The sequence below is a fragment of the Squalius cephalus genome (genome assembly GCF_949319135.1).
Source record: "Squalius cephalus genome assembly, chromosome: 13".
Classification (NCBI taxonomy): Eukaryota; Metazoa; Chordata; class Actinopteri; order Cypriniformes; family Leuciscidae; genus Squalius; species Squalius cephalus.
In genome coordinates, this window is record NC_137134.1 from 12,743,478 (window position 1) to 12,757,145 (window position 13,668).

At 38.4% G+C, this 13,668-nt stretch overlaps 1 protein-coding gene across 3 annotated transcripts in view; it reads left to right on the forward strand.

Moving 5' to 3' along the window:
* rbm20 (RNA binding motif protein 20) overlaps positions 1 to 13,668 on the forward strand; it is a 74,321-nt gene that overhangs the window by 53,314 nt on the left and 7,339 nt on the right. For all 3 annotated transcript variants that reach the window (XM_079889954.1, XM_079889955.1, XM_079889956.1), the window contains exons 6-10: positions 2,959 to 3,102; positions 5,087 to 5,218; positions 5,295 to 5,374; positions 9,077 to 9,698; positions 10,412 to 10,492. In XM_079889954.1, the coding sequence (XP_079746080.1) occupies positions 2,959 to 3,102; positions 5,087 to 5,218; positions 5,295 to 5,374; positions 9,077 to 9,698; positions 10,412 to 10,492 (1,059 nt within the window). The remainder of the gene's footprint in view (positions 1 to 2,958; positions 3,103 to 5,086; positions 5,219 to 5,294; positions 5,375 to 9,076; positions 9,699 to 10,411; positions 10,493 to 13,668) is intronic.

A 13,668-nucleotide genomic window follows, 5' to 3' on the forward strand; every position in this document is an offset into this window, starting at 1 on the left:
AAACTACAAAACTACAACCTGGCCACAGGAAACAGGACACAGGAAAGAACACAGAAACTAGACACAGAGAAACTACAACATAAAAGTAGTTAACAGTATTTAACTAAAACTAAAATATAAAAAGCACTGTGAAAACTTTACAATAAGGTTGCATTTATTAACAATGATAAAACAGCAATTATTAATAATTCTTAAAAGCATTTATTAATCTTAGTTGATACCAATTTCAATATTTGAATAAAAGTTGTATAATATTATTTAATGAACCTGAGCTAGCATGAACTAACAACAGTTGTATTTGTATTTCCTACGTTAACAAAGATTATTAAAGACTGTAACAAATGTTTTGCTCATTGTTAGGCTACTAATGGTAACTTATTGTAAAGTGTTACCAAAGCATTTTTGTTACTTGAAATAAAAACAAACTTTATTTTATTTCAGCTAGTTGTCAAGGCAACATTTCTCATTTTCATTTAGTTTAACTTGATTTACTAAAATAACCAAAACTAAAACTGAAACAGCAAAAATACTAAAACTAACTAAACTTGAAATAAAAATGTAAAACATCTAAATAAAATGAATTCAAAATATTAATATAAACCCACAATAATAATAATAATAATAATATTTCGATACTAAAATAAATATGCAAATTAATATGCGGAGACAACTTTATGCCATTAGTAGGTTGATTTTATGTTAAAATGTGGCTTTGTAGCCACTGTTTATATGCTTTCAAAACATTGCTGGATTTGTTTGAGAATCCTGACCAGACCAGCCCACGCATGGCAACACTGACTCGACCAATGGCGTGACTTTGGGGCGGAGCTAACTGTTTGGCCAACCAATGACAGATAGGAGGAGGTGTTTTGAAGAAGTTCTTCTTTTTTGCATATCTCTCTAATGACCAGATTCTGTCAAACAAGCACATACTTTGAATTTCACTTGCTTTGGTAGACCAATCATAAAAAAAAAAAAAATTTTTTTTTGAGGGTAGTCCTTGCCAGCCAATCAGCAGCAGCCACTGCTATGCCAGTTATGCTTTACCCAGTGTTTCAACATAATCACCTTGATCATTGCCAGAACCTCGAGCTTCGACTGCTTACAACAAGCTGAATGAGCTCCAAAACACTGGTGTTGCATTTTACTGTCCCGGCACATAGAAGCCATTCAGTGTTACATTCTGACTTGTATAGCATATATAGCAGAGGCATAAACAGCCTGTTTGGGGGGCTATTTTGGTATGTGTTTATGGAGGTAGAACTAATGTGACCTTTTTGGCACATTTGGGCAAAGGGGAAGTCTGACAGGATGCCATTCATAGAATGATCACAAGCTCTGCTCAAATTGTTAGAGTCGGCGGCCGCGGATAAACCCAGAAATCAACCGTGACCAGATTAACATTGATTTAAGGCCTTTTTGGCTCTACTTTGAGATCCGGTCTGAGGAAGATGGTTGAATCATTTACAGGAACTTCACAAGTTTTACTACTTTGATTCTCACAGTCGGCAATCATGATTATTCATTGTTTCTCACGCACTCTGCAGATCTCTGTGGTCCTTCCAGTATAATACTGTTCGTATGGTGTGTAAATTGCAGTGTAAACACTGACCCCGGCCCCTCACACTTGCTGCTGTCAATCAAACACCCTGTACACATCACACCTCACTGTAGCTTATATTAAAATAATATACTAATAGACAAAATGTAAATAATATAAGACATAATTTTAACCTAATTATTTTTAGACATTTTTAGAGTGTTTAGATTGTGCTATACATACAGGTATAACAAGATCATGTGAAAATGGAATTTTTCAATTTTATTGTTTGTAGAATGTGACGAGCATAATATATGATTATTTATGTATATTTTTATTTTAGATTTTTGTAGTATATGCTACTGTAAAATTTTGGCATTAGTATTTTTTTAAGAAATACAGTTTTTTTTACACAACAATATTAAGCAGCAAAACTGTTTTCAACAATGATTGTAATCAGAAATGTTTCTTGTGCATCAAATCATCATATTAGACTGATTTCTGAAGGATCATGTGACACTGAAGACTGGAGTAATGACGCTGAAAATTCAGCTTTGATCACAGGAATAAATTACATTTTAAAATATATTCAAATAGAAAACTGTTTTCAAATCATAATAATATTTAACATTTTTTATTGTTTTTACTTCATTTTTGGTCAAATAAATGCAGCCGTATAGTGAGCATAAGAGACTTAAAAAACCTAACCGGCCCCAAACCTTTAATCGTGGATTTTTTAGATCCCTTCTAGAATCTTTAAATTATGGTATAATAATATATATTTTAGATCTTTTTTTTTTTTTTTGTACTAGGTTTAATTTCTTTCTTTCTTTTTTTTTTTTTACATATTAGAAAGACTTTCTGTAGTTTTTTATATATGGAATGTAATATCGATTATCCAAATTTCTATTTTTTTTACAAATCTTTATAATTTTTAAAGTTAATTATAGATTTTTTTGGTATTTTATATGGATTAATTTGCTAAATGTATTAGTTTATTTATTTCATTTCAAAGAATAAATTTATCATGGGTTAATTTTTATGAGGCATTTATGATATCCCTCATTGATATCTCTCGTTTTCTGATCAGGTTTAAGTTTTCAGTGCGCTTATGCTTTTAAATGATAAATCACATCCTGGTGGTGTAGTATGTTAATGTACATGCAGGCCCTCAGCTGCTCCACCAGTATTACAGCACCAGTAGGGGGCATTAGTGAGCACAGCAGGGGCCAGCTGTTTTTTAATAAACTCTTTCAGGTATAAAAAGATCACACATTAACTGCTAGCCACAAATATGTTCACATATATTTAACTGATGTATTCAAATGCCCTTAAACATTTCCCACCATTGTTGATCAGATGAAAAAGTGTGTATAATCTGAGGAGTGTATGTTTAATTGTGTCCCGTCCTCTCTCAGTTTCTTCAGCGTAAGGCGTGTCCCGGGCGTGTGGTCCACATCTGTAATCTCCCAGAGGGCAGCTGCACGGAGAATGATGTCATCAATTTGGGGCTGCCCTTCGGCAAAGTGACCAACTACATCCTCATGCGCTCGACGCACCAGGTATAATTCAGCCTTCGAGTTGGGCAGAACCTGATTTCACCAAGTACAACATTTTCCTGCATCAACGTCTTTGTTGTTCCTGGAACAACATTCCAATCAACCGATCAGATTTGATGGACGAGTTTACAGTTAATGCCAAGTTTAGGCTTACAAGCCGTGACAAAGGCTACTTGTTGTGCCGAAACGTTGGTAATAATTAAAGGTGTGCATATTAAGAGTGTGTGCAGTTATATTCTCTCTGCATTATGTTTAGGCTTACAACCAGGGTTAGGTGCTTCCACATCAGTATTATTCATCTACCATTTCCCTATGATTTTAGAAATAGGCTTAGGTTTAGAGGTAGGGATATGGCTTGGATTATATTCCCGGACAGGAATGTTGTTCCAGGATCAAAACAATAAATATGTTGACCTAGGAAAGCGTCAAACTCGACAAAATCAGGATCCTGATATTTTGTTGAAAGGATAGTCTTTTCTTCCCTTTTGTATGGAAGCTTGTTTACGCCACAGAATAAAAAATAAAAAAGTAATTGTGACTTTTTCTCTTCACAATTCTGGCTTTTTTCTCTGAATTGCGTGATATAAACTTACAATTGTGAGTTATAAAGTCGGAATTGCTAGCCTGGAAAAACCCTGACGAACTTCCGGAAAATTTGAGATTTGCTCTGCAAGTCCATCTGGCCAAAAGCCCATTCAAGCCCGTTTCCAATTTTTCCAAATCGAGGCACCAATCACAAACGTTGACATGATGACGATCGCTCTGACTGGTTTTAGGTCTATCCAATTGCGCCCAGAGGCATTTGAGCGACGTCAGTTGGTGACGCCCCTTTGTAAATGGGCTGTGAATGAACCTTCCCAGACCCACTCTCAGTTACAACTGAGAAGGGTCTGGTGTCAGCCAGGCTACAGAATTGCGAGATATAGTCAAATTCTAAGGGTAATTTTTTTTTTCCTCAGAATTGTGAGTTTATATCTCTATTATAATTGCGAGTATATATCTTATAATTCTGACTTTATAATATGCAATTTTGTGAGTTATAAAGTCAGAATTGTGAGCTATGAACTCGTATTTCTGAGAAAAAAGTCAGAATTGCGAGATAAACTAGCAATTGCAAGGAAAAAAAGTCAGAATTGCGAGTTTATATCTTGCAATTCTGACTTTATAACTCACAATTGCAATTTTTATCACGCATTTCTGAGAAAAAGAATTGCAAGATGTAAACATCGCAATTGCTAGAAAAAGTCAGAATTGTGAGATATAAAGTCGCAATTACCTTTTTTTATTTTTTTTTTATTCAGTGGTGGAAACAAGCTTCCATACTTTTGTGAGTGAAACGGCTTCTCGAACAAGAACAAATGCAGGGCGGGACTTGATTTTGTCAATGGGGAATTGGTTGGATGGTTGTGGTTTGCTATTGGTGGATCTCATGTGAGTGACAGGTAGCCCCGCCCTCACGCCAGTAAACGCATTATCAAAGAAAAGAGATGAGCTGCAAGAGGGAGGAGAAGATATTTTTATAAAGATTATGAGGGCACGTTAATATATTCCATAATAAATTTGAAGTTTAAGTTTTTATTTCATGGTGACTTCAAATTTATACAAGCTGTATTATTCAGTTAAATAACTGTTTTACCTAATTTGAAACTAAGATAGCAGTGTCCTAAGATGATTTATCGTACAGTTTGTTGTAAATCGTGCCAGGCTGGAGGAGTACTGCAGAAATAGATTTAGGCAAGCACAACCCTGACAACGATGATGTCTCCATCACCACGATTCGTTAATCACATTTGATTGACTTTTTGATTGGTGCTGTTAGTACCAACTGGATCACATTCTGGGTCCAGTGCCAAGTTTGACATGTGCCTGAAATGCCTGGCGTTGAATCGATCTTGTAACTGTCTTAAAGATTTATTACCTAATTAAAAAGAATATCTGTTCGGATCCCATTTGACAGATTTTATGTTTCATGCATGCTTTCTGTCAGGCTTTTCTTGAAATGGCGTACGTAGAGGCGGCTCAGGCCATGGTTCAGTATTACCAGCTGCAGCCGGCCACTATCAACTCACACAAACTCCTGATCCGCATGTCCAAGAGATACAAGGAGCTGCAGCTGAAGGTATGTGTCGTCTCGGCTCATCGTCGTCACGTGACTTGAGCAAACCCAACTCAGAGTGTTTTGCTTTCTGATCCAGAAACCAGGTAAAGATGTCGATTCAATCATCCATGACATCAATTCCCAGAGAGAGCGAGATGAGATGCAGGAGACTGACAGGTGAGGATGTTTTATAAGGGACTCTTCTGGGTTTGAAACTATACATTTATTCAAAAATACATTTCGTATATACAATGATGTGAATACATACAGTGAGGAAAATAAGTATTTGAACACCCTGCTATTTTGCAAGTTCTCCCACTTAGAAATCATGGAGGGGTCTGAAATTGTCATCGTAGGTGCATGTCCACTGTGAGAGACATAATCTAAAAAAAAAAATCCAGAAATCACAATGTATGATTTTTTAACTATTTATTTGTATGATACAGCTGCAAATAAGTATTTGAACACCTGAGAAAATCAATGTTAATATTTGGTACAGTAGCCTTTGTTTGCAATTACAGAGGTCAAACGTTTCCTGTAGTTTTTCACCAGGTTTGCACACACTGCAGGAGGGATTTTGGCCCACTCCTCCACACAGATCTTCTCTAGATCAGTCAGGTTTCTGGGCTGTCGCTGAGAAACATGGAGTTTGAGCTCCCTCCAAAGATTCTCTATTGGGTTTAGGTCTGGAGACTGGCTAGGCCACGCCAGAACCTTGATATGCTTCTTACAGAGCCACTCCTTGGTTATCCTGGCTGTGTGCTTCGGGTCATTGTCATGTTGGAAGACCCAGCCTCGACCCATCTTCAATGCTCTAACTGAGGTTGTTCCCCAAAATCTCGCAATACATGGCCCCGGTCATCCTCTCCTTAATACAGTGCAGTCGCCCTGTCCCATGTGCAGAAAAACACCCTGATGCTACCACCCCCATGCTTCACAGTAGGGCTGAACGATATTCTGTTTTAACATCGACATCGCGATGTGCGAATGAGCGATAGTCACATCGCCGGAACATGCGATGTGAAGGGTAACGTTAGTAGTACCCATAAGAGAACGGTAGCACACAGTAAACACGAGTTTGTTGTATGGCTTTTTGCTGGGGTGACATACGCGTTCTGCGTGCCTGCACAGTGATTGGTTCGCTGTGCCGCAGCTCACCGCGCTCACATCCAACATTCAAAAATGCTCGACGAAGAGGATCCGCCGCAAAAAAAAGTCAAAATCAGCTATTTGGGACTAGCCTATTTCGTCTACAAAAAGGAGGATGTTGACCAAAAAGAGGTAGGCTACTTTGCTGGAGTGTTATAAAGTTGTGGATGGTTGTCTTTTTTAAACATTCGTTTATTTTTCGTGTTCGCATTTATGAGGAAAAAACAATGTTACGTGATATTACGGACGCGACCGTTATGAAAGCGACACTAAAAGACTGCTTTAAAACTTTCACAGAGACCTCAAACAGAAAGCACAAAGCCTTTCTTTAAAACGAATTTCGTTTTGTATTAATTGTATCTTAATTTTAATCAGTATTTCATTATCCAATTTCCTGGATTTAATAATGATTAATAATAATTAAATATAGCAGCCAGCGCCTGAACCCGAGATTAAGCTATGATCCATGAACCGAAACTCAGCGTAAAAGGTAGCCTACTCGCCTCACACACCTAAAAAAAAAAAAAAAAGAAAGAAAGAAATATATCTATTATCTACAGAAATCTCTACTTTTAAACAGAACCATTAAAAAAAATATAGCTATATTTAATCTGTATGAAAAGTGCATTTCTCCCGATCACTGCTGCGAAGATCGCGAGTCAGTATTGTCAACTTCATCTTTACAGAAAACACTTGTTTATTAATAAACAATTAAAATGTCTCATTGTAATATTTTACATATTATTAATCATTACTTTTGCTGGGTCTAGGTGCCGTTTACATGAACACGTCACTGAATCAGCACAGAAAACATAATTTTTCAGGTCCTAGAACCTGAAGAACGTTAGGTCCTGCGTAGAACGTTCACCGAATTCTGAGAGAAATATGTTTCTGGAATAAAATATTAAGTGGCCTTTTTGTTACTTGTAATGAAGCTTGCTTATTAGTGAAATTATTAATAACATGGAATGGTAATTATTGACTTTAGCCTGGATTGATGGCTCGCAATATCGCGATATATATCGTTGGGAAAAAAATATTGCAATGTAATTTTTTTTCCAATATCGTGCAGCCCTACTTCACAGTAGGGATGGTGTTCTTGGGATGGTACTCATCATTCTTCTTCCTCCAAACACGTTTAGTGGAATTATGACCAAAAAGTTCTAATTTGGTCTCATCTGACCACATGACTTTCTCCCATGACTCCTCTGGATCATCCAAATGGTCATTGGCAAACTTAAGACGGGCCTTGACATGTGCTGGTTTAAGCAGGGGAACCTTCCGTGCCATGCATGATTTCAAACCATGACGTCTTAGTGTATTACCAACAGTAACCTTGGAAACGGTGGTCCCAGCTCTTTTCAGGTCATTGACCAGTTCCTCCCGTGTAGTTCTGGGCTGATTTCTCACCTCTCTTAGGATCATTGAGACCCCACGAGGTGAGATATTGCATGGAGCCCCAGTCCGAGGGAGATTGACAGTCATGTTTAGCTTCTTCCATTTTCTAATGAATGTTATTTGCAGCTGTATCATACAAATAAATAGTTAAAAAATCATATATTGTGATTTCTGGATTTTTTTTTTTAGATTATGTCTCTCACAGTGGACATGCACCTACGATGACAATTTCAGACCCCGCCATGATTTCCAAGTGGGAGAACTTGCAAAATAGCATGGTGTTCAAATACTTATTTTCCTCACTGTAATTTCTATTAAGAGCATGATTTGAATTTCTAATTACTTTAAAAATGAAAAACTAAACATTCAAATTCAAATTTTGGAGGGCATAAAGTCAAAAGTGTCTGGGTAAGTGTAACTGTCCTGGTCTCATAATAAAGAAAAAAAAACACTTTAAAATAATGAAATTCTTGAAAAGTAGTTTGGCATAATCTTCTACTATTATTATTATTATTATTATTATTATTATTTCTTCTTCTATTTTTGTTTTATAATAATATTAAAAAACAGCTTCACTGCTTAAAATTTGAAAAGTTTTGACCTCCAAATCCAAGTCATGTCGTGCAGAAAAAAAAACATTAAAAAGGAAATGACATTATAGAGAGGAGCCCTGCAGACCCTCGTGACTGTTTTACAGTATATAAACTAATATAGAATTATTATATTATTATAGTCAAGTCTAGTATGTAACTACCTCTCTTTTGACAACTGATGATAAATAATAGCGTTCATTTGTATTCTGATGACATTGAACATATTGTTAATACATTTTGTATATTGTATACATAGTTGTATATCATAAATGTGCAATCTCTGTATGTTTTGCGAGAATAAATAAAGTAATTTTTTTTAAAAAAAGTTCCATGCAAGCTCTGAAAAAAAACCCCCCAAAATATATAAATAACCGTGCTCTGCGCTCGACCAGGTTCAGTTCTTAATGGCTAAATTAGCGGCGTCCGACCGAGTAATGAATGTAGCTTACAGCTCCCCCTGTTGGTGATGATAATCACTACACGACTGCTCTGGTAACCAGCAGGTTATGATGGTTGGGCTTTTTTGCTGTGTATTTGCGGGTTGTTTCGAATATGCTGTAAAACAGGGACAGTCCCGGGTTTCGGTGGCCTGTCCTCGGAAAAACGGGGAGGTCTGGTCACCCTAATATAAGACCAAGAAAGTGAAAGTGAGAGAGTACATTAGTGTTTTTAAAAATGTTTTTAAAAAGATTTTTCTTTTTCTTTATCATTGTCTCAAATCCGCTGCTGGTTTGCGTAGGTACCTCCCAGAACGTGCAAGATCTCGCAGCCCAGTCAGTCGTTCTCTGAGTCCGCGCTCCCACAGTCCGAGCTTCACTTCATGTAGTTCTGCACACAGTCCCCCGGGGCCGTCCTGTCGGCCTGACTGGAGCAATGGCATGGGGCCGCGCCGGGCCTCTTGGGACTGGACGTCCCATTCCCGAGGCGACGAGGACGCCCGTGACAGAGACGACTGGAGGAACGATGAAGAGGAGAGAGCCAACGGGTGGCTGTCCGAGCGCAGGAAACCCTACCTTAAAACCGGGGAGCGGATCAGCCCCCGTATGGGGCATGGGGACGAGCGGGGCAGGGACTGGTACCCCCGCGGGAGTCCTCAGGGTTCCTCCTTCTCCTCCTACCACTCCATAGATGACTTTTACAAGAAAGACTCACTGTACAAGACTGATAAACTGAGCAGGCCGCAACATCACAGACATGAAGGGAAAAATAAGAGACGGGACGGTGGAGACCATCACAGGCCGAGACACTCGGAGTCAGACGTGACAGACGACACCGGCTCCAACCGGATAGAAGAAGACCGAGGACGCAGCAAGAAGTCGAGCCGGAGACGAGAGGACGAGGAGAAAGAGTCCCAAAATAAGGCATGTCCTACACATTTCACATCATTTTAAGAACAACTGTAATGTAATACAACTGCGTATAATGATTCAACTGAATCGCAACATTTGAAATCATACACTTTAAGAGTTAAGAATACTAGATATAATCATTTAGATCATGTATTTTATAATACATCATATTAATATTATACACTCTTTAAAATATATACACTTTAAAACTATTTTAAATATTTAAATGTACTGCTTTATTAAACAATATTTCAACTCCAAATCCAGAAAAGTTGGGACAAACTTGATCTGATATAGACTTCTACCAATGTTTCATCGTCACATTTTTAACATGTAGTGACCTGTAAAACCTAAAGAGTTACAAATGGCAAGTTTTTATTAGTAGATACGTGTGGTGCATTACTGACCTTCATGACCCCAGGCACAGTTGCCTTTACATGTCTTGTACAGGTGTCATTAGCAAAGGAAAATGAATAAGAACAAATGAGGATTGCATACTTGCATGAAGATCAAATTAATAAATTACAAAACAATTGCATTTCTGTGGGCCTTAATGAATAAACACCGCCTCAGATATCAACTACATTGTTACACTAATATCAGAATAGGTGCAATAGATTTAAGAACACTATGATTCCCTATTCGTTATATAATAAAAGGAGTGGAATGTAAATTCACCCCTTCAACACAATATTTTAATAGCACTGCTTTTTTATGCATTACAGAAGGAAGAACATAGAGCCAAAGAAAGATCAGCGTCTCCTCATAACAGCAAACCTGAAGAGTCCTCGAAGTGTGACAGTGAGGTAAACACATTTATTCATTTATCTATGGAGTGGCCACCTGTCCCGAAATTGGGAGCTTTCCTCATAAGCAGTGTCCCGCATTTCAATTGTGCCTGTATTTTTTTTCTTCCCTGAAACTACACCACAGTTAATAAATATAATAATAAACTGTGATTGCCATTTAAAAATGTTCTAGCAAATCGGGAAAAATAACCAAGCAACATATACAGGGCTTGATATTAACACCCGCCAACCTGCCAAACGCGGGTGGATTTCAGCAGTGGCGTGTAATGCAGACACTCCTCCTAGCCACTTTGGCGGATTTAATTTTATATATAATATACATTTTTTGTCAAAAATATTGATTTTTCGATACATATCAATACTGAAATACAAAACAAAATCCACCGAATAAATACACGATACCAGCTGCGCTTTCTATCTCTCTCATCTCTCCGACAGCGAGTTACACACAAACCCGCCTCAGTCACTCGTTTAATTTGCTCTGGATGAATATTGTTGGTGTTAAAGGGCTTGAGTTTCAGTATGGGATTGCGCGTATTGCGTGTAATTTTACCCATTCTCGCAGATTTTGTGCTCACACCCAAAGAGCGCAAGCATAAAGCCACCTCTCAGTACTAAATTGAGTTCTTTTTCACTGCTTATTGCGCTTAAACAGTCAAAAACACAAAATAATGTGTCAGGTCTTAAAGTGACAATATATTATTGTTAATATTATCTCAATATATAATAATATATTATTGGTAATATTGATAATATTATCTCAAATTGTAGGTAATAAAAAAAATCTAAATGGCATTTTTGTCAAATGTATCGATGTCAAAATTGTGGCCAGTGAAAAATGCTGTGCCGGGTAGTAACGTTGGAAAACCACTAGCCACAGTGGCTGTTCATGTAAAGCAAAAAAAGTTCATGTCAAGCCCTGAACATGTTCGTAGAGAGGGTTTTTTTCTGCTAATGACGACTACATGGATGGAGAAAAAGAGGAACCAGTGTGGACCTCATCAAAAGTAAACTCCGGATGGAGGTTAAATACAGACACATATAATTTGTCCTGTTCAAAACTGCCAAATCCAAGATGCACTGAATCTGGTATAATGCATTTACAGTAATGTTTGTATAGTCTAATAAATGAACATAACATAGTCACTAATTAAGGAAATTTATTTTAGTATAAAATGTGATTTTACCTACTAGTCTGTTATTCAGCTTATTATATTTATCATGGCAAATAGGCTTTCCGACTAGTGTAAATCAATATTTACATAGTCTAATAGTAGTAAATTTATCTCTCTCCCATGTGTCCTGTGTTGTCCAGCAAAATCCCATAGAGCAATAACCAGGTGGTCACCCTATTAATCTTCCTGCCTGCGTTTTTGCTTTCTGAAATGTTATGAATCAGGAAGAGTTTTTGAAAGAAGTCTCTTATTCTCACCAAGGTTGCATTTATTTTTAAAATACAGTAAAAAGTAATATTGTGAAATATTATTACAATTCAAAATAACTTTTTTTTTTTGTGAATTTATTCTTGTGATCAAAGCTGAATTTTCAGCATCATTACTCCGGTCTTCAGTGTCACATGATCCTTCAGAAATCATTATAATATGCTGATTTGATGCTCGAGAAACATGTCTTTATATTATCAATGTTGAAAACTGTCACGTTTATTTTCTGTTTTGATTTAGTTTTCATTGTGTTCAGTTGCTGTTTGCCTGTTTGACCCAGTTTTCTTGTGTTTCATTGATTGATTCTCTTGTCCTGTTAATCAATCTCATTAGCTCTTTTGTGTGCTCTGTGTATTTAAGCCGTCAGTTTGAGTTAGTTCTTGGTCCTGTATCGTCGATGTATGCGTGGTTGGGTTTCTCTGTGTTATTCTCCTGTTTATTGTGTTTGAAGTTATAATTAAAGACTATATTGTTTATTCCTTCATCGTGCGCATCACTACGGCCACCAATCCGTGACAGAATACAGGACCCCAGACACTATAGATCTGGCTGAACGGAAGAAACGGGCTAAAGATCATCTCCATCCTACAGAGCGGTTGGTGATATTTTGCAGTATTACCATCGGGTGAGCTGGAGCACTCACATGCTTAAGGCCTGCATTCGAGAGGGACTGAATGACAGACTTTATCAGTTCCTGTCTCCCGGTAGATTTAGTTCGTCATTGTTGGAATATATTAACTATGTTCTCTGACTGAATGGTTCAGATTTAGTTGAGTAAATCCCAGAGTCTGTTCCAGTAAGTGAAATCCCAGAGTCCGTTCCTGTGAGTGAATTCCCAGAGTCCGTTCCTGTGAGTGAATTCCCGAGTCTGTTCCAAGATGTACTATTCACAAGCCTGTTCTTTTGAGTGAAGTTCAAGAGCCGGCTCCAGAGAAAGCAGTTCCAGAGTTCGCTGCAGTTCGTGAGTCCAGTCCAGAGTCTGTTCAATTTCTGCATTAATCCCTGCCTAAAGGAGGAGGCTGAGGAAGAAGAAACAGCCCTCTGCATGTCCAGCCCCTGAGCACAGTCCGGTGTCGGCTCCAGAAAGTGAGGACCTTGAGTTCGTTCCGAAGAATGAAATTGTGGAGCCTCTGTCTTCCCTGGCGTGGTCGAAGAGTTGGTCATTTCCTTGTTAGTTGCTGCTGCTGCTGTGTGTGTCTGGGGCACACACACATCCCTCCAGTCCTCCTACCCGGAGCCCGCTCAAGCCCCAGAGCTCAGTCACAAGCCTTCTCCCGCCTCTGAGTCTGCACTAGAGATGGCTCAAGCCCCAGAGCTCATCCAGGAGGCCGCTCAGGCCCCAGAACTGTGTCTTGAGTGTGCAAAGCTGTCCTTGATTTCATGGGGGGGCTGGCTGGCTATCCGGCCACAGTGGCCGAGTCAAGCTCCCTCCTCATGGCCTCAGTGGCTGAATCAAGCTCCCTCCTCATGGCCTCAGTGGTCGAGGAGGCTGCTTCTCCCTGGCTCCTGTATCACCCGTGTCACCCTGGAGGCTTCCTAGCCTGCTGGCATCACCCTGCCCACCTGCCCGTTACCACCGTGACTCCAGGATGCCCGCCCTCCTTTAGTTTTCACTGGGTTCAGTTTCTGTTTGCCGGTTTGACACAGTTTTCCTGTGTGTTTAATTGATTGATCTCTTTTGTGTGCTCTGTGTATTTAAGCCCTCAGTTTGAGTTGGTTCTTGGTCCTGTA